The 26,158-nt window shown below is 45.2% G+C and overlaps 1 protein-coding gene and 1 long non-coding RNA gene across 6 annotated transcripts in view; one reads left to right on the top strand and one right to left on the bottom strand.

The window, feature by feature from the left end:
- Nucleotides 1-2,375: 2,375 nt before the first annotated feature.
- Itk (IL2 inducible T cell kinase) overlaps nt 2,376-26,158 on the bottom strand; it is a 64,368-nt gene continuing 40,585 nt past the window's right edge. For 4 of the 5 annotated variants that reach the window (NM_001281968.1, NM_010583.3, NM_001281966.1 and 1 more), the window contains exons 8-17: nt 25,099-25,153; nt 19,626-19,708; nt 18,335-18,465; nt 17,881-17,955; nt 15,333-15,504; nt 13,577-13,793; nt 12,306-12,370; nt 12,103-12,221; nt 9,063-9,220; nt 2,376-4,756 (exon numbers count right to left, since the gene is read on the bottom strand). In NM_001281968.1, the coding sequence (NP_001268897.1) occupies nt 4,685-4,756; nt 9,063-9,220; nt 12,103-12,221; nt 12,306-12,370; nt 13,577-13,793; nt 15,333-15,504; nt 17,881-17,955; nt 18,335-18,465; nt 19,626-19,708; nt 25,099-25,153 (1,147 nt within the window). In that variant the 3' untranslated portion in view covers nt 2,376-4,684. Of the gene's footprint in view, nt 4,757-9,062; nt 9,221-12,102; nt 12,222-12,305; nt 12,371-13,576; nt 13,794-15,332; nt 15,505-17,880; nt 17,956-18,334; nt 18,466-19,625; nt 19,709-21,705; nt 22,076-25,098; nt 25,154-26,158 lie in introns of those variants that run through there. The other variant, NM_001281967.1, reaches the window with a different exon arrangement.
- Gm12167 (predicted gene 12167) lies at nt 19,515-22,248 on the top strand. The gene is made up of 2 exons (NR_152253.1): nt 19,515-19,733; nt 21,890-22,248. It is a non-coding gene; the product is annotated as a predicted gene 12167 (long non-coding RNA).

Here is a 26,158-nt window from a genome sequence, read left to right on the forward strand (position 1 = left end):
TGGTCAGCGGCTCAGCGCTGTGAGCGAGTACCAGAAACAAACTCGAAGAGTTCGCTTCTCTTCCATCGTTGCCTTTCTCAATTCAATTTATTCTACTGTTCTCAGAAAGTATTTTAAATGCAAATTTGATTCTCTCTTCCTGATCAATGAGATTTTTACTTAGAAAATTTCGATCAATCACCTTTTTACCTAGAGAGTAAAAGTTCACCCTCCCCAATTTTTAAAATACACTTAGATTTATCGTTTGTTTCAATGTGGCCACTGCTGGTCATTCTTGCCATCCAACAGCAACACTGAATGTATATTTTTACACACTACACTACACAGAGACACACACACACACTGATGCCCTAGAAACAACTAATAACTTCCCCTAATAGTCTATTCCTTCAACTTGCAAAATACTTTTATTATTTCTACCCACTTGCTTTCCTAAAAATATCCATAATTTATCTCCAAAACGGAATTAAATATCATATTCTCTATGAGAGTGCTTCTCAAATTTAGTGTGCATGGTTCCTGCCTGGCTCTTGTTAAAATGAAGAGTTTTCAATCGGTGAAGATGAAGCCTTAGGCTTACACTGTTCACTCATAACCTGGCTGATGGCCCTCCCTCTGATGACAGTTTGAGGAATGAAGTGTCAGGAAATGTCCCCCATGTCAACCTTGCCCTGACCAATTTTATCACTTTTTTTTCCTAGAGTCTTCTTTATAGACAGCACTTCCATTGTTACTTCACTTGCTATGTTCTAATCTTACTAGATGCCCTAGCCTGTCTTCTTGGCTAGGAACTTCTAGTCTTCTGTCTTAGTGGCCTGTGAGCCTCTGTTCCCTGTGCAGAGTACATGACTTTCAGAAAGCACCTGATAATGTGCTGGGTGCATGTGACAGGCCCGTGAGGGCTACATAGTTTTTACTTGTAAAATATGAGACTGTTAGGTATCAAACTCAAGAACATATCAAAGCAGACCTGGCCTCCAGGTTTTCCCAGCATCCCTCAGTCCCTACCTGTTACAGCGCATGTCTGGCAAATCCTGCCCCCTACCCTAAATTTGTCCAACTGACTAGCCATTTTGGTCACCCAGCTTTTTTCTTCTACCCTCCCTCTCTCCTCCCACCTCTCCTCACGTGGCCCAGCTCAGGATCACGTTTACTCTGGACTCTTCCAGATGTCTCTCTGCTTCTGGCTCTCTCTCTTATCTTCAGTAAACCTTCTCCACCATACCTAGGAGCAGTCATGTCTTTCCTCTTTATTTCTTTTCTTCTTCTTCTTTTTTTAAGGGAATCCACAGCTTTATATTTCAGAAGTATGTAATGTTGTTACATAATAAAATGGGGAAGCACAAAAGGTCCGAGAAGTTGATTTGGGAACAGCCATTCCAGGGAAAATTGCTGACCTTTGGCACAGTTCCACCCACAGCCTTTTCCTATGTAATTTTTAGCCTAACTTAGATACCGTGATATATAAACTCATATCCAGCTTTCTTAACACATCGCACCATTTCTCTCATATTAATAAAAATTCTTTATAAATGTAATTTTAATAAAAATATTTTTCCTTTCTTTTTTCCTTTTTCTATCTTTTCTTTCTTTTCTTCTTTTTTCTTTTATCTTTTTGAGACAGAGTTTCTCGGAATAGCCCAGCTGTGTAGTCCAGGCTGGCCTCAAACTCAGAGATCTGCCTGCCTCTGCCTCCCCAGTGTTGGTTTAAAGGTGTGTGCCCCTATGCCCAACTTAATAAAAGCATATTTCATAAGAGCATACTGTAGCGTGTTTAGACACCTTCCTGACACTCAATACTTAACTGGGAGAGTTAGTGTGTGGGAGCACACACAGTCAAGGCCACTGTTTCCTTGAAAGATTGTTTTTGTGAACCCAGGAGATGATGCAGAGATTGGGTGAGACAGAGAGGGGAAGCAGCTCGCAGGTCCTGGCCCAGGCGCTCTAGCTTGCCCAGAAGGAAATCTATAATGGCCCGGGACAGTATGGTGTTGGCCACCACCAGTCGGAAGAAGTTGGCCAGGGTCCCATGGGACTGGTAGCTGATCATCATGGTTCCCTTCCTCACGATGCGCTCCTTGAGCACAGGGGCCACCTGGGACAGCCTTTGGCTGTAATCTGGTCTCTCCTTCTCCCCCCCCCCCCACCCGCAGGTTGGGAGGCACAAACCATAACTTGGGCTCCATGACCAACTCTAATCCTTTCCACTTTTTAATCTCCTCCGCCAAGTACCGGGTAAGAGCAAAGGCCTGGTCAATGTGCTGCTCCAACCCTTGCCCACCCTGTGCCTTCCACATGAGCCACAGGAAACCACGTGACCATTTTTACGTAAGCAAAGTGAGGTGTCAGGAACCTGGAACTCAAGTCACAGGGCCTATACTTGTAAAACATGTAGCTTTATATATATATTTTTTTCCATAAGCAATGATTGACTTGTGGCCCCCACAGAGGGTAAGACATACCTGCAGTATTTTTTATCATGAAGACAAGCAATAAATACTCTCCTGATCTAGGCATAAATACATAGTTCCAAACATTATGAATTGCAAGGCCTACAAAATACATTTCAAACCAAAACCTTTCTGTGAACACAGGGCACCATTTACAAAAAAAATGTAAGACAGAAACCAGCAGAAGAGAATCCCATCTTCCCAAGCAGGACACTGGAGTAAGCAGTGCACACGCGTCCATCAAAGCCTTCGTGCATGTGAGGTTAAGAGAGCCAATACCACCGTATGGGGGCCAGTCTCCTAAACCACACCACAGACTTCTCTCGGTTCCAGTGTTTATCTTCCAGATTGGATGTCCCAGAAATCGTCTCTTAATTAAGGTTTCCCAAAAGAGAATAAACAGAGATGATTGTGGACCAGTTGAGGAAGTTCATTTTCTGAATGACAGAGTTTTATCTGGACACAGTGATTACAGTTGGAAGTGATGCATTTGAGCCTCAAGCCAGCCTAAATGCCACGTGACTTAGGAAGAGGGATCTGTGACTCTGATCATTTTTCTAGGGGCTTTGTCTGAACACCGCAGGAAAATCCAGTGTGCCTGGCACCAGGGAATCCTCCTTCTCACAAGAGAGCCAGCTCTAGGTTGAAGGGATAATTACAGGAAACAGTCTGCAGGAGACTAGTTGAAAGCACCTTTGAAGCTCTAGTATAAATGGCCTCAGGCAATGTGACTCTGGTAGGTTGGGAGAATGAAAGGGTTAATTTTGAGTGGCTCCAGGGTTGTGAACTCAGATCCAGGTGAGGGTGAAGAAAGAGAACAGCCTATTTCAATTTGGAGGGTCCCACTGGGCCCCCCAGTGCTCTGAGTAGGAGCAACTTGGCTGTGGGGTGGGGTGCCCATTAACCCAGACTTTCCTGTGTTATGCGCTCAGCGGCCCAACCTCAGTAGGAGGCAGCATTGAGAAGAGCTAAGAGGCTACACTGGAGTTATATTCGGGTGTCATCTCAATCTCCGTCCTTCCCAGTTCTGTCACTGGGGCAGCTATCCAGCTTTTAAAAGACCAAGTCCACTTTCTGTAAGACATGAATAATACCTCGTGGTTGGGTTGGTATGAACTGTGATTCGCCAGGGATGACCTGTGTGCAGGATATACACATGTCACCTGTGCGAGTGCCAATCAGTAGGAGACATCCTGTGCATTTTGGAAGCACCGCCCAGTGCTTGCCTCTTTCCTTCCTGATAGTTTGGGCAAGAGCAAACGCCTTCTTCCTTTGCTGGGCTCTTGAGAGCCTTACATGGCAACCTTAAGACTGCTGAACCCGTAAAGGCTTGAAAGAACCCAAAGTCTCAAAGTCACAAGGATCATGACAGTGCTGAGTGGATGCCGCTCCTGAGAGGCTGGAATGATGACCGTTCTGTAGTCACTGCTTCAGCATCCTGCACAGAACAGGAGATCCAGTCACACACATGACTCACCGTGAAACAGGGCCGCTGGGTCAGGGACAACCCAAAGGCTTCTTTTGCAGCTCTTTACTTCCACCATCAGAGGCCCTCTCATTCCTGACCGACCTCAGACATCCTGTGGTCCTGCCGTGGGGTCTGAATGTGTCACCCTGCCCTATCCACCCGGTGGAGCTCTCTGTGCCCCATCAAAGAGAGGTGGCAGTGTGCTCTGAAACCTTATGGCATCCGGCCTCTGGCACAAGCATCCGCTCCGCCTCATGTGAGGCAGGAAGCTGTGGCTGACAGCCTTGAAGTAGTAGAACACCCTGGTTTAATCACCTCTTGCATTTCTTAGAAAAAGAATGATGCTTTCCCGCTCTTCCATCCATAAAATGGGCACAATGTCTCGTTGGGCCAAATTAAAGGTTACTTGAATTATTCTTAAAAGTAATAATAAAGAAGAGTGTGGCCTACGTCTGCCTCTCCTGATTGCTAAGAGGGGGAGGGGATGCTCCCGAGAGTGGGCAATGGAGCTTTGAGTACAGCATACGACAAGAGGCTGGGATGGGGTGGACACGCAGATACTGCTCCAGTTGTGGTTCAGCTGTTGGCTCAGTGGCCGGCCCTCCACCCTTTTCTATGATGCTGCAGTTGTGGCTGCATAGGTGCTGGCACCATGGTCCAGGCACCTGTGGGGGTTTCTGGACTGGTGGCAGCTTTTAATGCTCTGGAAAAAGGACATTGTTCCTTCACTCAGGATTTATGGCTGTGTCTGGTCAATGAGTCCCTGCTAAAGCCCAGCTTCTGCGATTTCAGCCAGCTGGCTTAACAGCTGGGAGAAGGGTGGCCGGTCTTCTGGTTTCTGGAGAGGAACAGAGAGATGTTTGTAAGTTCCAAATCCTGTGCATTCAAACTAAGCTTAAAGCAGACCTGAATTAATACCAGCATCCCCTCTACATTCAAAATATGATTCCACATAGGCTGTATTGGAGGCAAGATGCCCTTATTCTCCATAACAGAGTCTGACACCAGATGGTCTACTTTTACATTTGCAGCCCCCTTTTTAAAAGAGGGATCAAACCCGGAACCCTACACATGTGACACTGAGCTTAAATCTCAGCTCCATCATTCATCTGTTGTGTGAACCTGGACAGATGGCCCAAACCTCTCTGAACATCAGTTTTCCCATCAGTAAAACGGAGATGAAATCTAGCTCATAAGATGGTTTTGAGAAGTAATTAAACCATGCATAAAATGTACCCCAACGGCACTAAATAACAAAAAAGGAAAACATTTATGTTTAAAGCTCACACTGTATATCTAGGATGTTTATAAGGAAAATATAAAATTATGTTAAATCAGAGATGCTTGAAGTCACCACTAGTGCTAAGTCATCTCTGCTTCACAATGTGATCTAGAGATTCAACGCAACGGCCAACCGAATCTCCCAGCCCGTGACTGCATGGTATTGACCAGCTGACTCTGAAGTGTATATGAAGAGACAGAAGTCTCAGAGAACAAATACAATGAAGACCAAAACAAAAAAAAAGCAGAGTTACGGACTGATACCACCCAACCTCAGGGTTTCCTGTAAAGTTCACCATCGGGTGACACTGGTAGAAAGATAAACAATGGATCAGAGGGATAGAGCAGGCCCAGCGAGACCCTGATGAGCATAGCAAGCAGACAATGGGATGAGTTAGAGACAACCAACAGTGCTGTACCCACTCACCCACATAGGAGCCAGTAGTTCAAGTAACAAACTTGGAGAGCTCACAATAAGTAGACCCTAACCTAAAGGCCAAAGATGAAACCACAGGACAAGTGGTTTCAGGGGTGAAATGGGGAGGCAGCCTTTATTGGGGTGGGAGAGGGAGGTCAGTAATAGGGAGAATGACAGTAAACAACACTAAAGATGTCTGGAAAAAGCCATCAGGAATCATATTACTTATTTACCTAAAATTATATGCAATACATATAAGTCTGTGTATACATATGTAGTTTAAATAAAGTTATACCACTTGGGCTGACCATACCCCACACCAAGAACCACAGACTAACAAAAATCTAAATACTAGACATGAGAAACTCCCTTTAGAGTTGCTGGTCATGGGAGTCCATGAGACTCCACAAGCAATGTAGACTTGCTGTTGCCCTCGGCTGCCTCCCGGAGGTTGAAGGCAACTGCCCATTGCTGAAGACACCATTCACTTTGGACATAAGACATGGAGGAGCCAAGCTGGCTCTGGCCTGAAAGTCTCTTGCCTTAGGTAGCTTTCTTTCTTTCTTTCTTTCTTTCTTTCTTTCTTTCTTTCTTTCTTTCTTTCTTTCTTTCTTCCTTTCTTCCTTTCTTCCTTCCTTCCTTCCTTCCTTCCTTCCTTCCTTCCTTCCTTCCTCTCTCTCTCTTTCTTTCTTTTTCTTTCTTTCTTTTTTTCAAGACAGGGTTTCTCTATATAGCCCTGGCTGTCCTGGAACTCACTTTGTAGACTAGGCTGGCCTCGAACTCAGAAATCCGCCTGCCTCTGCCTCCTGAGTGCTGGGATCAAAGGCGTGCGCCACCACAACCAGCACTTAGGTAGCTTTCATTGCACTGAAAGGTGCTTTGAAATCTTCCAAGAGAGGGAAGCAGTGGGCAGTCCAGCCTAGCTACGATGCCTATAGACCACATGGTTTCTAGTACAGCACAAAAGCCTAAGGATGCAGGAGAGTCACGCACATCCTGGCGGGAGCCAACAGCTCTCTATTAGATTTAAAGTCGACTTGAAAGTAGGGAAATCATGCCCTGTACTGGAAACATACCCAGCTACCTGGGGCTGGTGATGCCATAGAGCTTAAAGAATAACTATGACACTTTATAAACCAGCTTAATTCCTAACTGTACTCTTCGTATCTATCCTTATAAGTGTAGCTTTCACTCCTCATTAAAAAAGAAATACAAAAAAAATATCCATTTGCCACAGATAGAGACTGTTACAGAAATCCACAAGTGGTTAAATATAGGGAATAAGTATATAGCTCCAACTAACACATCTATGACATGACCTCTGTACCCACGACTCAGGAACATTGTAGAAGGGGGTCAGTATGGTTGCAAGAGCCAGACGACCAGGAAATCTGCTGTGAGACTGTGTCTCTTAGAAATGACAGGGAAGCTTCGCCCATGATATCTCAACAATATGACTGCCTAAATGAGATCTGAAGAAGTATGGCAACAACAGACATGCAAACATGGAACGGGGAGAATGTCTCCAGGCCTCACCCCTGAACTGGGAATTACAGGCAAATGAGGAACGCTGGGAGTGGGAGAAGTAGTCTTCCCCAGGAATGAGCCCACTAAGTGGTTATCCAAGACTGAGGGGCCATCCCTCAAATCTTATACAGATAAGTCCCATTAAGTGGACTGAGTAGGTTTTGTTTGTATATTTAAGCTTGTGTGTGTGTGTGTGTATCACATTTCAAAAGTGACCATGATTTTGAGAAGATGCAAAGATTGAGAGAAAACAAAAATAATAAAATTAAATTTCCATTAGATCATATTGGAAGAGATCTGGGTTTGTGATCAGTCATTAGCAGCAACTTCAAAAGTGCAATTCCTGGAGGGAAATGATGCTGAACTTGTTAAAACTGAAACACTTCTGTTCACTGAGAGACCCAGTCCAGAGGGACAGTGAGATGGCTCAGAAGGCCAAACTACTTGCCGCCAAGTCTGACAACTTGAGCCCCATCCCTGCAGCCACAGGCCGCAGGTGAGAAATGACTCTTGCAAGTTGTCCTCTGACCTCCGTAGACACATACTAACAATGTATGCCACCCTTATGGCTGTATAGATATACACACAAAATAAATAAAAAACATAAAGTAACTGACACCAGTAAGGGCTGGAGAGGTGGATCAGGGGTTAAGAGCACTTGCTGGGATCAGGGTTTGATCCCAGCACCCATAGAGCTGCTCACAACCATCTGAAACTACAGTCCCACGGGTTCTGAAGCCCTCTTCTGTCCTCTGTGGAACTGTATGCATGTGGTGTGCAGTCACATCTACAGGCAAAACACCCATATACATAATTTTTAAGTAAAAAAATTGAAGGTATTACTAAGAGAATGAAAAGATAAACTGTAGGCTTGGGGAAAACATTTGCAAAACATATAATAATAAGAAACCCTTTAAAAGTCAAGTATAGGAAATAACAACCCCACTGAGAAGTGGGCAGAGATGAGCAGGGACTTCAATAAGATTACAGATGACAAACAAACAAAAAGGCGTGCGACATGGCCAAGCCACTAAAGAAATGGCAATTGAGACAACAGAAAATATAATTCTCCCTCTCCTTTGTACAACAGAGATGTCCAACACAACCGGTATTGCTATGTATGAGAAGCATCAGGACTAGGCATGGTGGCACACACCTTTAGTCTCTGCACTCAGGGAGGCAGAAGCAGAGACAGGGGTATCTCTGTGGGTTCAAAGCCTGGTTCATATAGTGAATTCCAGGAAAGCTAGGACTATATAGTACTAAACAAACAGACAAACAAAACAAAACAAAAGCCAGAATGAAACAAGAGCACCAGAAGCCATCATTACTGCTAAGAATGCAAAAAGGACTCAGGAGGACAATCTGACCTGTCAATGTTTAGTTATATATATATTTTTTTGAGGCAGGGTTTCTCTGTATAGCCCTGGCTGTCTAAACATAATGTCAACATATGACCCAGCAACCACTCCTAGGCATTTACCCAACTGAGTTGAAAATTTTTGTCCATACATAGATTCACCTTAAAAGATTCATTTTTAGTAAATGCTTATAGCAGGTTTACTTATAATTTCTGGAAACTGAAAGCTACCAAGAAAGTTCCTTTTGTAAGCACATGAATAAACAAACTATGGTATGTCCACACAATGGAGTACTACTCAACAATAAAAAAAAGTAAACAATAAAACCCAAGAATCCACACATGCAGTACACATTGATAACCACACCCTGAAATATCATACTGTACTCCACATGTATGTATAATGAAAACCCATTTCTACATATAAACACGGACAAAGTCTGGCCTGTTTATTACGGTCATCTTTGACCCCCATCCTTATAGGTCATGCCCTTTCTCTCGTGATGGAGGCCCTGAAAATGTGTGTTAGGATCCATGGGACCTTCCTTGTGTACTGACCTCTTTCCAGCAATGATTCATGATCTGGTAGACATGACAGGAGGCCAGGCGGGGCTTGTATAACCGAAAGCCAGTGCTGATATCTTCCACGACCTCGGAATTGCTTCGGTTTTCGTATGGGATTTTGCCTTCACTGAAGACTTCCCACATCAGTACACCTAGAAGCAACAGTGAGCAAAACAACAGCTAAGAGGAAAGTGTATGAGGACCAAAGAGACTCATGCCCGCCCACAAACAACAGGGCCTTGTAGTGAGTATTAAGTCCACCCCTCTAGACCTCTTGAAGTACAGTCTCAGGACCACATGAGCCTTACCAGGCTGTCCCTTGATTTTTTTCATTGATTGATTGACTGTCCTATTTTAAAATATTTACTTTGTGTGTGTGTGTGTGTGTGTGTGTGTGTGTGTGCGCGTGCGTGTGTGCCATGTGTGCGCATGTGCTTGGGAAGTCTAGAGTAACCACCAGATCTTCTGGAGCGACTCAGGTGTATATGAAACACATGAATTTATGTCTAGACTTGGGTTTCATTTCCAAGCTCTCCCGCTCTCTCTCCTATCCTCCTCCCAGCTATAAATATATATATGCAAATATCCCAAATCTAAAGTCTGAACCATTTTTGGTGTTAGGCATTTTATATACAGACTCTTAACTTGTTTGTAGGCACTGAAGAGAAAGCAGCTTCCCGTAGTACATTTCTCCACTTCTGCCGTTCATTGAGAGGCTGCCCCAGCTTTGTCTTGACAGAGCACAGACCCTCAGAAAGGAGGGGAGGTTGCTGGTGTCCTAACCAGAGCTTTGCAAGGGGTAAAACTAGAGGACTAGAGGATGGAGCTCCCCGAAGTCTAATCCCCAAACACTCAGTAAGAGTCAGCTCCTACACTCGTTCGAGTGGGGGACTTCTGGACCTCATTCTAACACCTCCTCCTGGGTCACTGACCTGCAGGCTCCTCTGAGGCGCCCGCAGGACCTGGAAATTCAGAACCTGACTATGACGAGGACTGCTCAGTACCCCAAGGTCTCGGGACTTCTAGTGAGGTGTCTTTTGAAAGTGTGTTATTGCTGCTGTTGGGTAGTGACGGCTTTAATGTGAACCCTCTGAGGCATGGGCGAGGTGGAGTTCATAGAGGCTACTGACTTGTTCAAGAAAGCAATGGGGTAAGTCAAACAGATTGCGTTTATGACAAAATCCATGGGGCTACAGCAGGCAGGAGGCTCTTAGCCTGCAGGTTGCTGTGGTTTGCACATGCTACTGTCTGCCTCTCTCTTCCCTTCCTCTTATTTTCTGTCTGTCTGTCTGTCTGTCTGCCTGTCTATCCATCTGTCTGTCTATCCGTATTTCTGTCCATCCATTCATCCATCTGTCTGTCTGTCTGTCTGTCTTCTTTGCCGGAGACAGGATTTCTCTGTGTAGCCCTGGTCTCTCTGTAGACCATGCTGGCCTGGAACTCAGAGATCTTCCTGTGCCTCCTTCCTATGTGCTGTGGTTAAAGGTGTGAGCCATTATGCCCAGCTGTTCCTACCTGTTTCTGTTCTTCACTTGTCTGTCAACCTCATTCCTGGACTCTCTTCAAATCACACATCTCAAGAAGGGATGCATTTTAGACTAACCTTCTGGAGAACACAGTAGACTACCCTTGGGCTGATGCTAGGACTTCCCAAACTATGTTCTGCATGTGCAGGTGAAGGTACGGGTATGGCTCACATTCTAAACATCTTTGTGGGGCCACGCCTTGGTTATAGAGTATCAGTGGCTCTATAACCCACAGAGAGATGGCCACCCACTGGACCTAGCCTTCCTCTATACTTGTGAACAATGGTGCAAGGACAATTTCCTCCAAGTTCATTCTGTAACTTCTACCCTGTTAACAGAGTAACAGCCAAGCTCAGAGATGTGTGTGTTGAACTAATGAATAGAGCAGAAAGATTCATAATTAACAAGCTTTGGGCTCGTGGGAATGGGCACTCTAAAGTGAAGATCTTATCACCAGTTCTTACCCTGGGAGAATTGATTCACCACCATTTCCCTTGCTTGTGCCACTGAAGTCTGTGCCCTAGCAAACCTTTCATATGGAATGACAATGTCAACAGGAAGCAGTTTTTCTCCAAAGTGCCATCTTTACAGCCTTCATATCAAAGAGGTTATTTGGTATACTTTCAAGCACACTGTTAGTGTGCAGAAATTATGAGTTAGGCTGATGTCAAACCCAGCAAGCTATTTAGCCTTTCCCACATGCATGTTAACATCATTCATTCATTCATACATACATTCATTCATTCATTCGTTCATTCCCACCTACTGTAACTACCTTTGCTCTCCCTCTAACTCAGTAACTCTTGTTCTCTGGATGCAGCTGAGTTCCTATGCTTGCGAGTCCCTGTCAGGGACACAGCTCCATGAATATTTGATTTGTTCAAGAGTTCCTTCTAGAAAGGCCTCTCCAGAGCATAACGAGGTAAAACAGACCCTTCCCCAACCCAAAATTCTCTCTGTACCAGTGTTGCTTTATTTGAGCCACAGCAGGTAGTGACCCACACTCCACTGTAGCTTTCACCTGCTATCTTGTGTGACAGTCATCTGTCTCCTCTCTCCAAAAGTTTAGCTTCAAAAGGACAGAAGTCTCCTGCCCTATGCCCTCCTGCTCTCAGCACCTGAGCAGCGCAGGAGAATAACAGACCCTCAGTAAACCATTGAAGAGTAACAAGAGCTTACAGGGGATTACATCCAGGAATGTTGGGCACAGCATGGCCCAGCTTTCAAAAGCTGCATATTCCCATCTCCTGACTCCTCCAGCTTGCAGTAGCTACCACAAGACTCTTTTCCCACTATTATTTTTAATTTCTTAGCTGTTCTACAGACATCTAGAAATAAATGCAACAAAAAGAGCCCGCTTGAACATCTCAGGTTGTTCTCACTCAGGCCCTCAGTGGGTTCTCTCTCCACACAGGGGTCAGAACAAAGTAGATTTGTTTGCATTTGAGAAAGAAATAGCTGGCACACAGTTCCAGATCACTCAGGGCTGGACGCAGGGTGACACTTACCAAACGACCACACATCTGACTTGCTGCTATAGCGACTAAAGGAGAACACCTCTGGGGATGCCCACTTCACTGGGAATTTGGTGCCCGTGGAGCTGGTATATTGATCATCAAGGACAAATCTGGGAAGAGGCAAGGAAGAGGTCAGAATGGTGTAGGACTTAGTCTCCTTCCTGACAGCGGCTGACGCCACACCCCCACATTACCTTGTCATCCCAAAGTCGGACACCTTGATGACCTGGTTTTCTCCCACCAAACAGTTTCTGGCTGCCTAGAGTAAAGACAGGTAGGCAAATGAGAAGCAAAGGCATGGGTGGAGAGCCAGAAGAGGAAGGGACCCCTGTCACTAGACTTTGTTTCTCTGCGATGCTATATAGCCACTGCAGAGGGTGAGCATCACCAACAGCCTGCTGATAGCTGGAGATTCAGCGAGCTAGCTGAATGTGCAAATGAGTTTATTTTCTAGTTATTAGAGAGATGCAGCCTTGTCCAGACAGTAATTCACTGGAATTACTGACATGGTAGGCAATGATGACATTGGAGTTGCCTGCAGTGCTCCCCAAGCGAGTAATATGAAAGTGATTAACATGAAAGCCAATCCCCATAAAGTTAGCCTAAGTAGGGAGAGTACCTGGATCCTCCCAGCATCCCATTAGGTAATCTTGGAAGAGTCCTGGGAGACAAGAGAACCCGTGGGCCTCACACTGAGAACTACTTCCATGTTCACCTGAGGACTCTGCTGAATATTCATGATCCCCACCCTTAGAGGATCCCAGGCTGCCTCTCAGTGGTGCAGTTTTGGTAGAAAAACAGTGCTTCAGCCCAAGTGCCCATCAATGAGAGGAGGAGTAAAGAAAAAGTGGTGTGTGTAGACATAGACATGGTGGGTGGGAGGGGTACTCAGCCACAAGGAGGAATGAAATGATGTCACTTGCTGGGAAGGGAAAGGGGATGGAACTGGGGAACATCTGGTTAAGTGAAATAGTTACCCTTAAGGACAAACAGCATGTTGGTTTTTTTCTTCATACATGAGATCTAAGCATACAATGCTTACATAGGAAAAAGTCATAAGGAAACCATTGCTTCAGACACTCAACTTATGCAAACAAAGTGTTTCACAAAGTGAGACTGTCCTTGCCTACCGCCTTCATCTTTACAGGGGGAAACTGAGGCACAGAGAAGGCAATTAGAAGTGGTTGTAAGTTCCACAACCAATGGTTGGAAGAATGTGGATTGAAACTCCGAGGGCACGTGTTAGAGGAATAGCCGGGTGCAGTTCCAATCTGAGCACTCTTGAAACACTTCCCTACCAGGGACCTCCTGAAGTGGGTGGAACAGGAAAAGGCTGGGGGGGGGGGGGAAGGCCATGTGGGGCGCACTACTTAGTGATGCTCTCTCAGACTTGGCAGAGCTACACTTCAGGGGAATAGTCTTTGGTCCTGTACTTGCAGGTGTTAGCCCCTGAGCTTGCTCGTACCAGGTCTCTGTGGATGACACAAGCTTTTTCCAGGTAGGCCATGCCCTCACACACATCCAGGCACATGCCCAGCAGGGTCTCCGCAGCAAAGAGACCCCGCTGACTTCGAAGGTAATCCGACAGGCAGCCGTGCTCCATGAACTCAAACACCAGGCAGATGGGGGCTTGCTCCAGGCACACCCCATAGAGCTGCACCAGTTTGGGGTGAGAGAGTTTCCTGGAAGAAAAAGGCAAGAGATAAAACGATGACCTAAATTCAGTATTCTAAAAGTGCTGACCATAAGATGGCACTGAGGTAGATGAGAGGCACTTTACCGGGCTCAAGGGTCTGAGAAGAGAACCAGACCTCAGACCCAAACCAGAGAGGGTTGTGGGAGCCAAGGTCTGGGTGTAGCAGGGAGTCAGCTGGTTTGAATGAAGATGGACAAAGGCCAGTGTGGGCCAGAGCAGAGATGGGTAGTAGAGGAGACTAGAGAGTCAGACATACAGCAGGTCTTGTAGATCATGCTGAAGTCTCTCTCTCTCTCTCTCTCTCTCTCTCTCTCTCTCTCTCTCTCTCTCTCCCTCCCTCCCTCCCTCCCTCCCTCCCTCCCTCCCTCCCTCCTTCCTTCCTTCCTTCCTTCCTTCCTTCCTTCCTTTCTTCCTTCCTTCATTCCTGCCTTCCTCCCTTTCTCCCCCCACCTCTCTCTTTGCATAGGCCACAGGTCAACCATGGGTGTTATTCCCAAGGCATTAGCAACCCTTTCTTCTGTTTCATTCCTTTCTCTTTTTTTGAGAATAGATTATTTTTCTCACATATATCTTGATCATGGTTCCCTTTCCCATTCCTCCTCACCTTCCCTCCCGTCTGGACCCACCCCTTTTCTGTCTTTCATTAGAAAACAAACAGGCGTCTAAGGGATAATGATAAAACATAATAAGATAAACAAAAACAAACACATTGGAGTTGGACTAGAGACAAACGGAAGGTAAACAGGCCAAGAGAAGGCACAGGAACCAGAGACCCCACTTGTCCACATTCTCAGAATTCCCGTAAAAACACAAAGTGAAAGCCATAATACATGTGCAGAAGACCTGCTGCAGACCTGTGCAGGCCTTGTGCATGCTGCCTCCAGCTCTGTGAGTTCTTATGCGTTTGTGAGCGTATGTGGGCTCATGCTGATTTCGAGGGCCTTGCTTTGTTTTTATGGCTTCATGTATGTATGTGTACTGCATGTATGCCTGTGCCCATCTCCTGGAACTGCACTTGTGAGCTACAAGTCCTCTTAACTTTTTCTCCAGACCCCACCTTTTTCTTCCTTCCTCCCCTCCCTCCCTCCTTCCCTCCCTCCCTTCTGTCTTTCCTTCTTTTCTCTCCTTCCTTCTTTTCTTTCCTTCTTCTTTTCTTTCTTTCTTTTTAAAAACAGGAACTTACTGGCCTGGAACTAGCCAAGCATGCTAGGCTGAATCTGCCTATCTCTGTCTCCACAGCACTGGGGAATCAAGCCCATGCCTTCCCATCCAGCTTCTTCTTCTTCTTCTTTCTTAATAGCATGATTTCTGCAGATTTGAACTTGGTCTTAGTGGCCGTGCAGCAAGCACTTCACCACGGGAGCCATCTCCATCTCCTAGGCCCTAACAAGGCTCTTTTTGTGTTTTCCTTGTGTATGTAGTAGGCGTCTACTACTGGGGCATGACAATACATCAGAGTGGAATTTTACAAGCACAGCCGGGACCCTCCTTCCCAGCATGCCTGCACATCCCTGCTCTAACTCACATCATGACTTCCGCCTCCTCGATAAAGTCTTCTTCTGACATCGCCCCTTCCTGAATGGTCTTGATGGCCACCTTGTCCTTGTTGAGCCAGTAGCCGAGATGCACCAGCCCAAACTGCCCGCTGCCAATCTCCTGCACGAACGTTAGCTCTGAGGGTTGGATCACCCACTTCCCTGGAACAGAGGAAGAGGGAATGCTTTTAGAGTGGACAATTAATAAGATATGAATCTCAGAAACATCTTATCTAACCTATGGTTACTATAACTCAAAGATGGCTTAGAGTGTCATAGGTAGTTACTATAACATAGGATATGGCTTTGAAATTGTTGTGATGCAGGAGAGAGTAAGGAGAGAAAAGGTGCTAAGTATGATAAAGAAGGTAACCAAGAGGATTGTTACAGGGTTCCAACATCTTTTTTAGCTGCATCTGATTGAAAAGTTTTTATTATAATTATTTTTCCTCTTGAGACAGACTCCCCATCGAGCCCAGACTGGTTTCAAACACGTAATCCCATTCTCACAGTCTCTAGAGTGCACAGAGATTTGCACATACCAGCTCATAATTTTATTGCCATTACTGCAGAGGAAATTTTCTTCGCATTTTCCACTTGTTCACTGACTCATTTAGAGGCCCTCTGTGCTCACAGCACTGTGCCAGGCTTTGACAAGAACAGAGCTTGAAGATGTGGGCTCACGGGGGACCCGCACAGAGGCACAACTGAACTGTTTCTATCTGGCAGTTTTTATTTTTGTTTATGGATATGTGAATATATCTGTGTGAGTGTAACACACATGAATGCAGGTGCTGGCAGAGGCCAGAAGCAGGATTGAATCTCCTGGAATGGAGTTACAAGGGGCTGTGAGCCTGGAGTGAGTTACAAGGGGTTGTGAGCCTGGAGTGAGTTACAAGGGGTTGTGAGCCTGGAGTGAGATATAAGGGGCTGTGAGCCTCGAGTGAGTTACAAGGGGTTGTGAGCCTGGAGTGGAGTTACAAGGGGTTGTGAGCCTGGAGTGGAGTTACAAGGGGTTGTGAGCCTGGAGTGGAGTTACAAGGGGTTGTGAGCCTAGAGTGAGTTACAAGGGGTTGTGAGCCTGGAGTGAGATATAAGGGGCTGTGAGCCTGGAGTGAGTTACAAGGGGTTGTGAGCCTGGAGTGAGATATAAGTGAATCTGGATGCTGGGAAATGAACTTGGCCCCTCTGGAAGAGCAGGAAGCACTGTGAACTTCCAGCCATTTCTCTAGCCCCGGGGCAGGCTCTTGATAAGTGTTTATTTAATAAACAAGTAAAAGGAGTTAAGCCTCAATTTTCCCACTGACGAAATAAGTGGGCTGACCATTATCAACTCTGTGATCCCATCCAGCAGGACACTTGAGGATTTAGCAATTAGTAGGGTAGCCTTACTTCCAGAGGGAGGATAATGATATATTATGCGTTCCTGGTGCATGGTACAGCCATGTGCCTATCAGGCTGAGGTATAGGCTCAAGAGCAAGCAGCATGTGAGTATACACTGTGTGCCGCACATGCTGGTGACAGCATGTGAGTGTCCACTGTATGCCATACGTGCTAGTGACAGCATGTGAGTACCCACTGTATGCCACACGTGCTGGTGGCTGCATATGAAGAGTCCGTGGCAGTGTTTCTCCAAGTATCTAAGTATCTCCCTGCCCACCTAGGTCAAAGCTACCAGGATGCTTGTTTATAATGTGGGATCCAAGGCCACGCCCTCAAGGAGTGTTTTGGTAAGCTGCAGGGAGTGTCCAGCGTTTTTTTTTTGTTTGTTTGTTTGTTTGTTTTTTTGTTTTTTTGGTTTTTTTTTTTTTTTTTTTGATAAGCGTTTGGAAAGATTTGATGCACACTGAAGTTTGAGAACCACCAATGGATACCACATGAACATTTTGGATCAAGGGATGTGAACTGAGATGTCTTAGGTTCCAGTAGATAGTCTAGAAGGGAACCTTTTTTGGAGGACAGACTTCATATTAGGCCCCAGAGCCCTGGAGGTACAGGTCCTAGTTTTTTTTTTTGTTGTTGTTGTTTTGTTTTGTTTTGTTTTTCCTGGTGCTGGGGACTGAACTGGGGGACCTGACTCATTTTAGACTAATTTTCTGCCACTGAGTTAAAGTCCTAGATCTCAAAAACTTAACTTTAGTCTATGTAAACACTTCTGAATGCTGATGGCTTGTAGCTCTTGTAGAAGACCCAGACCCAACAAGTTAGATTATAATAAAAGTCTCAAAGGGTAGATAGAACACAGTGCTAAGGGGTTGTTTTCTGACATTTTCCAACAGCATTTAGTAGAGTGCTCTGTATAAAGCAGTGCTCAATGAATGCCTCATTTGAAGCCAAAGGGCATTGCTTTGCTCTTACTAAATGTGTCTGGACACACACATTTCTTACATAGGAGTACATAGGATCACTCTCCTACCTTCTCTCCAGTTAATCTGACATTTGAAGAGCAGTTAGGCTAATAGCAAATCCTCTTAGAATTTGTCCTAGACATTTAGATATGTGAGTTTTAGTTCAAATGCCCAACATCTTCTGCTTACCATATCTTAGCCCTGCTGTGACAGGGGCTTTTTGTCTCCAGGAGCAAACTGGATAGCGGAGTCGAGTGACCAAACCTAGGTGGATAGAAAAACCAAAGGCTGTGGTTAGGGCTTTGCCACAGCCACTGTCTAGGTTAAGTCACCAGGAAATGTGTGTGAAATAGTACTTCCAACTCCCAAAGTCCCACCCTAGCTTTCACAGAGTTCTTGAGAGGAGCCTTAAGCATAGTAGGACAGTGACATGGTGACCTCAGAGCAGGTGTTGCCTGTGGTAGGCATGGGGAGCCTAGGCATTTGGAAGTTTTTTGTTTGTTTCTGGTTGTGTTTTTGATTTGCATCTTGAGTTACTATTTCTGGCCAGTTGGTGCTGCATGAAGAACCAGTGGGGTCTCTGTCCTTTCTTCCCAAGTCTCCTTGTGGGGATCCCCTTCTGGCTTGGTCCCCTAGAGCTTACCTCCTCCATTGTACTGGTGATACTGGATGAGGAGAGGGATGGAGTCAAACACATACTTCTCAGCCACGTAGTAGCGCTTGGGGCTGTCATTTGTTTCTTTGATGTGATAATGTTTTATACAGGGGTTCTCACTGAAACAAATGAACACACACAATCACTGCCAGGAAGCAGTCGTGATACATCAATACATCTACTGGCATCAGGTCCTCACTGTCTTGAGGTGCTTGAGCCAGGGTGCTGAGATGTGTTGGTGTTGGTAATGCCACAGCCACAGAATGTGGGAGCAGCATTGTATGCACTGTGAGTGCAAAGGAAAACCACATGGGGGACCCCCCCCCATCCACCCCAGACTGAATGGCTGTCATCAAGTAAATTGACAACAAATGCTGGTATGTGTTTGTGTGTGTTCACACACATACATGTGCATATACCCTGGGGAGAACCCTGCTGGTGGGAATGTAAACTAGTGTATCTTAGTATGGAGGTTTCTCAAAAACTAAACATACAACTACCACGTGGTTCTAGCTCACCACTCCTTGGTACGAACCAGAAGGACTCTGAGCCAGAACAGCACAGGGATTTTTGACCATGCATGTTTATGGCTGCACTATACAATAGCCAAAATATGGAATCCTCATATATGCCTCTCAATAGAGGAATGGATAAAGAAACTGTGGTGCATATATATACTGTAATTTTATTTAGCTGTGAAGATGGCATTAGGATATTCACAAGTAAATGAATAGAACGCAAGTAAAGATTAGTGTGTTAAACAAAATAATCCAGACTTAGAAATACAAGTATCTAATGCTTTAATACAAGTATCTAATCTAATATGTAATTCTATAAACACATATGGAATCTGGATATAAACACACACACACTCAGGAGTCTCTGGCACACAGGACTGTATGCCAATATGGTAGATAGGTTTTATTTTTAGCATATCAAGAACTGGCATTTATCTATTTCCAGTTGTAGATGAAAATACTTTCTTCTACACTACCTGATATGCTCACTAAATATAGACGCAAATATGCGATGTCCTCAGAGCTCTGCTATCAGGCCTTGCCAATGCCCAGTAGAGGATCTGGTATCCACCCAGTTCTGGCCCTTATTAAATCTCTCTAGATCTGCCCTTGAACTTGGGGCTTTGACTTTACAGGGGCATTGGTGGAAGCCACACCACTGCTAGCGAGGCTCCACATGATGTGTGGGTGGATCTTGCTGTGTCTACGCTGTCACACAAAACCAGCTATCCCCATTCCTCTGTGCCAAGTGAGTGGCATACCTTATGATGGCCTTGGTGAAAACAGAGACTGTGTATGTCCCGGGTGTCCTGGAATCTCGGACCATGAAAGCTCCTTCTTTACCCTGGATTGGGTAGAAAGACCGAAAGGTTAGTGATCTAAAAACCAGACTCTGGCACCTAAGGCCACTTTCTTGCTTTGGGAAGGGGGAAGCACTGTGTGGCACAGACTTTCAGTAGCAACAGCCACCATTTCAATCACACCTGAAGCAGTTGTTCATCTGAGGTCCTGTATGGACAGACAGACACAGGTCCTCTCCTTTACAGTTCACCAGGCACTGGACTCTACAGACATTTCCCAACCCTCAGTGTTGGAGTCTGGACACAATTATCCTCTTTGACAACAAGGTCAGCAAGTGAGTGCTGGAGGGATTAAGTGGATTTCCCATGGGTTTGCAGATAGTGAGCAGTGGGGTTGGAGTTTGAACTTCGGCACCTGAGCAAATTCGTTTCCTTGCTCTATGATGCTCCAGCCTCTTCTACCTCTTTTCAGAACACAAAACTTATTCTGAAAACTCCCTCAGTTCCTGGATGGGGCTTAATTTCTCAAGCCCTGCTCACAAAGCTGATTTCACTGAAGGGCAGAGTGAGAAACAGTGCGATGCTACTAGTTGAGAGAGACACACATAGAGAGACATCAAGAGATACAGAGAGACAGAGACAGAGGAGGGTGGGTAGAAGGAAGTGCTGACAGCTTTGCCTGCTCTGATGGAGTCAGCATAGGCAAACAGGCATGCCAGTTCACATGTTCCTGATGGAAACTGTAAAATCTGAACTGTTTGAAGAATCGAATTCCTAGCTCCTCTCCTACCAGTTGTAAACATCTGCAGAGCTTGTTAATTATGACTTACTTAAATTAGACATTGTGAAGGTCATAAGTGAAGGTCACAATTAGACAGGGGACCTTATGTGGAAGTCATACCGTTTATATACACAGGGAAAATATCTACAGCGTAGAATACCAGAAGCCCCTCCATCCATCAGTCCCAAAGGAAAGTTTTTGCATGAACACACACACACACACACACAAACACAAACACACACACACACACACACACACACACGCGCACACACACACACACACACACACACACACAGAGAGAGAGAGAGAGAGAGAGAGAGAGAGAGAGAGAGGGAATGGGTTTACTAATATTTATTCTAATAAGCATTCTGAAAATAGATTTGCCTATTTTAGACATTTTTATGTAGACTCTTTTTGTAAGTGGAATCCATGTGGTTTTCTGAGAGTGGGTCCTTCATTTATAATATTCTTTCCAAGGACCTCCTAGGTGGTGACAGGTGTAAAGACTTCACTCCTACTTGTGGCTGAGTGATATTCCACTTTAGGGACAGATCACGTTTGTTTTCCATTCGTCAGCAGACAGCCACCTTCTGGCTTCTGGGAGTAGAGACTTTTTGTTTGATGGCTTTGCTCAACAGGCATTAGCCACAGTTTACCATTTGCAAAATTATGCAGCTTTGGCTCTTGGTTGGTTGGAATGTGATGGGTTAAACACGAGACAGGAAGAAACAGACCTCAAGCAGAGGCAGATTTTATCTGGTTATGTCATATATTCTAAAGGAAGAAACAGACCAGAAAGACCAGAGGCTCACCAACTGTCTGAAGAGAGGAGAGGAGGAGCATAAACATCTCTTTTATCTAACCAATGAACATCTGGCTGTTTGTGTTGGTGTTACCATTTCAAAGAAGTCATTGTTTTCTGTAAACAAGTTGTGATTATAGCAGTCCTCAGCTGTAAGTTCTCTATAAACACCAGGTGACAAAGGTAGGGTCATAGTCAGGTCTGGCAGAGCATGGGAAAGCCCACACTCTCTTTCTCCACCGTAGTGACTGTGGGCGACATTTGCTGAAAGCAACATGGAGTCTTACTTGGGGCTGAAGCAGCTAAGAGTTTGAGGGAAGCACGTGCCTTACCACATACTTCCTGCAAGGAGCTGAGAGGTAGCCACAGGGGCACAGACCCTGACGTGTGTCCCAGGGGCACTGACTTGAATAATGCTGTCAGATGGGGCTTCATTTCCTCTCAACACAGTCAACATCTCAGAGTGATTTTTTTTATTGCTTCATTTAGAAAGAAATAAAGAGGCAACAACAACAAAAGATTATGTTAGGAGGTGAAACACGTGTATAACCCTGGAAGGACGGGAGAAAAGAGTAACTCCTGCACTTCCTTATGCTCACTCTCTCTTTCTCTCTCTCTCTCTCTCCCCCTCTCTATTTGCAGATACATCCCCGCTGTGGTGAGGCCACATCACTGATCCACGTTCTGAAGGTGGCCCCGGCTTATCAGCCTTTAATACAAAGGAGATGGAATCGGGTGGTCTTTCAAGGGAATTCTAGTTGCAACAGCTTGTAGTAGTGTTAATTCCAGACGCTTCCTGATTCAAAGTATACGTGTCCATTTCTTCACCTGCAAAATGACCTTTGTAAGGTTATTGGTACACTTGAATAATGTGCACAGAACAGTTCCTGGAACACAATCCCAGGACACTGACTGCCAGGGTTATCAGTTCTCATTACTTATCATATGCTGTGGGGTAGCGTCTGGTGGAAGCATGAATTATATTGTTTGTCTTCATCTGAGACATGTTTCAGTGTGTGTATCTTTCTTTCTGTACAGAAAAGCTGACTTTGTAGAGGGGAAATCTCAAAACAACGGTTATGTTATTCAAAGATGGGCTGATGCTTTGTGGTCTTGTCATGCTGAAGTATGCTCTAAGAATGTCTCCGACATATGTCTTTCATTGGGGGGCGGGATAAGGTGGGGCTCTTCTCTCAAAACAAACCCATTTTTAAGTCAACAGTGCATCTTTGGTGACATCTTGGAACCACAGAAGTATAATAAAGCAAGGTTAGGCTCCTGTCTAAAGCATAGGTCACCCAAAGTCTAAGTGGCATGCTTGAAGATAGTTACAGAGCTCACAGGGGCCGACCCTCTCTCTAGAGGGTCTAAGGCTGAGGGGGAATGCTGACACTGAAGGCAGAGGGCATACAGAACCACTGGAAACATAATATTTCATCTTAATGCTCAGACAAGGAACAAGTCACATCTCATGGCTAGGCAGAGGGCTGGGTTGTTAGAGGAGGTGTAAGTTGAAGAACAGACAGAACACATGGGAGATTCTTTTCCATGTCCCTAAAGTAATTTAAGTCACATAATCTCTTCAGTGCCGCCAGGAGAGGCTTTGACTGGATAGGCCTGGAGTCCAGGAGTTTGCTGGGGGGGAAGGAGTGTTGCTTTGCATGTTTGTGTTTATGTGCATGCTCTTACATGAGTTTACAAACAGGAGCCTGCAGAGGCCAGAGGAGGGAACTGGATCCCCTGTGACCTGCCATATATGTGCTGGAAAGTGAACCTTGGTTCTCTACAAGGGCAGTGAGCATTCTTAGCCACTGGGTCATATCCTCTGGGCTGGAGTTTGTGCTTTTAGTTTCCCCACAGATACTCATGACCAGCACAGCCATGATAACTTAAAAACACAGTAAGCATTTGGTGAACTCATTCATGGAACAAGTAGTTGTTAAGTGTTTTGTGCTAGATACAGTTAAACCTAAGTTTCCTTAATAGGGACAAAGTAAAACATAGAGATATACGCGTACAGACATATACATATCATACACACACACATAGTCTGTAACCTAGAGGCTTTAGTTAATAACAGAGGAAATGAATATAACCTACCTCTTAAGAGGCATATACTTATGAGACAAGAAGACTCTGCGTACACCAGAGATGCAACACTATTGAGTCAGATAGCAAGTATGTAAAAAATAGAAAGAAGCCCTCATCCCATTCTTACTTTCCAGAACCCAGACTAAAGCCTAGTGGGCTCCTCTCATTTGCCTTTAGACTTACCTAAGAAGGAAGAGAGTATTTGGTAAGTGGATTCAAAATATTAGCCTGAAAGAAGGTCTCAATAGCCTGAGAAAGCAAAATATGTTTAAATGCCTCAAAAGAACTCAACAGCAGGAGTTGCTTTTTTTTTTTATTGAGGTGAGCTGTCTGAAGTTCTATACTGACTTTATTGAGGATAATCCAGGGTCCTAGTTCTGTGTTCTTTGTACTTAGTTCTTATCACACTTTACCGTTTTCCAGCAACACAGGCTGAGGAATGAGAGGAGCTGGCTACATTTGTATCCTAAATCCAGTTCAGGAAAATATGGAGCCAGGTGATGGTGGAGCATGCCTTTGGTCCAAGTACTTAGGGGGCAGAGGCAGGTGGATCTCTGAGTTCGAGGCCAGCCTGGTCTAGAGAATGAGTACCAGGACAGCCAGGGTTACACAGAGAAACCCTGTCTTGAAAAACCAAACCAAACAAATGGGGTGGGAGAGAAAACAAAATTTAGGTTACTTTTGGAGGTCCTGCTTCTACAGATCTACCATGGAATCTTAGAATCTGTATTTTTGTTACATTTGTCTATTTCATGTGTGTGTGTGGGGGGGGGGGCGGGATGTATGCACCATGGTAGGCATGCCGAGGTCAGAGGACAACTCTGGGAATCAGGTCTCTCCCTCCACCGTGCAGGTCCTGGGTATTGAACCCAGGTCGTCAGGCTTGATGGCCTTAAACCCACTAAGCCATGTCACAGGCCCCTCAGGATCTGCATTGTAAACACCTGCAGCAACTCAGATATGAGGACTCTTGGGAACCACGGGAGATGAATAACCTTGGCTGAGAACCAAGGAGACACGAGCACTCAAGAAGGACTCAGCTCAGTTCCCCCTGCTATGGGTACACTGTTCAATGCCTTTCATCCTGCTCTCCCTTTTACTCACATGTAACTACTGAGTGAGTCGTGGTTCCCAGTGGGGTCCAGGCACAATATCAGTGACTAACTGCACAGGGCCAGGAGCACACAGGGGCAGCATCCATGGTTTTAACAGATCACTGACACCCTGATGTATACTGATGTTCAGTTTGTCCTCACTAACAAATGTGGGCCCAGAAGGCTGAAGAGAAATCCCCACAGTTACCCACTGAACTGAAGGCAGAACAGAGACCTAAACAGGGGTCCCCATCCCATCCAATCATGCTGCCTTTCCGCTCATCCCTCCTTCCCCTAAGTCTAAGATCCTGGAGTAAGGTCAGTCTCTCTGCCAGACTGCAAAGGCTTCAGAGAAGGAACTGTAGTGGGAAAATCTGTTTAAACTACAGGCCTGTTAGGCAGAATCCATTCCTGAGTAGCAGAAACAGGAAAAAGCAGAGCTGCCCTGAAGCCAAGGTCACAGCCGCAGCCAGTGTTAGCGACCAGGCCTAGCGCTTCCCTAGGCCTCCTTTCCTGTGCTGTCTAGCCCTGATAATCCTCAGAATACCTGTCCTCAGACATGAAAGCCATTGTTAAGCCAACACAGGAAAGCGGCACCACACCAGCATAGCCATAATATGGCTGGAAACTGTACAATTTCTTTTTAGTCAGGATGCAGGTACTCACTGTGTCCAAAAGAAGTTTTTCAGCTTTGTCGCGGCTGATGCTTTTATTGTACCACCTGAAAGCCAAAAAACAAGCCTTGGGTCACAGTTGGAAAACTTTATCGCTTACTTATAAAACATGATGCTCAAAAGTCATGTGTTTACTTTCTGTTTCTATCAGAGCCTTCAAACACTGATAGAAAGCCATGACCGTTTCCAGGTAGTAGGGTGTTTATCTGGAGAAGAAAAAGAATGAAGCAAGAGCTGGCATCAGACTAGTGGTTGCTGAAGCTGAGTTTCAGGGCCTTCTTAGTACTCTGCTCTCTATTTTGGTGGGAGTTGGAAATTTTCCATGATAGTGTTGTAAAAAACACTCACCTCCCCCACTTCATATGCCAGTGGGTGGCTGCAGGTAGGAGGGTGACAGGTAGCCATAAAAAAACGTTAATAGTAATTTGCAACTTTAGCAAATCTCCTTTGAAAACAATTGTCATATTTTCTTCTTAAGATTGCCCCCCCCCAGACTTTTTGCAAAGCTTTTGTAATTGATAAGTATAATTAATAAATGGCAAAGCCAGGGGCCATTTTTAAGAACGAAGTTTTTTGAATGTTGTTACAATGTGGAGACATATCTTGACCATCTCAATCACCTAGGTAAGATAAAGTGTGGTGGGAGAGAAGGGACTCCCCCAGGGCTAAGAAGAAGAAAGGCAGGAAATGAGCATGCAGGCTCTTCACTGTCCATGCATGTGCATTTGTGCAGGATGATCAGTAGCCGTGTGGTAGGATGTACAGACATGCAAGTTGGTCAATAGTCCCATGGGGATGTGCAGGCTCAGCACATCTCTCCTTCAGCTGCTTACTCGCCCATCCTTCCTCATTTCAGCCATTATGGTAGTTTAAAGTATCCAATTGAACATGTGCTATCATATATAAGATACATAAAAGCCAAAACATGAATAAAAGCCTCAGCCCAGTAACATTCAGAGTTCTCTAGAACTTGGATAATAATTCTCTAGAAGCATGAAGGCTGACATAATATGTCACTTCCTGGTAAAAGAAGCCTACAGGGTCTTATTTCT

The sequence above is a fragment of the Mus musculus genome, chromosome 11 (assembly GCF_000001635.26).
Source record: "Mus musculus strain C57BL/6J chromosome 11, GRCm38.p6 C57BL/6J".
Taxonomy (NCBI): Eukaryota; Metazoa; Chordata; class Mammalia; order Rodentia; family Muridae; genus Mus; species Mus musculus.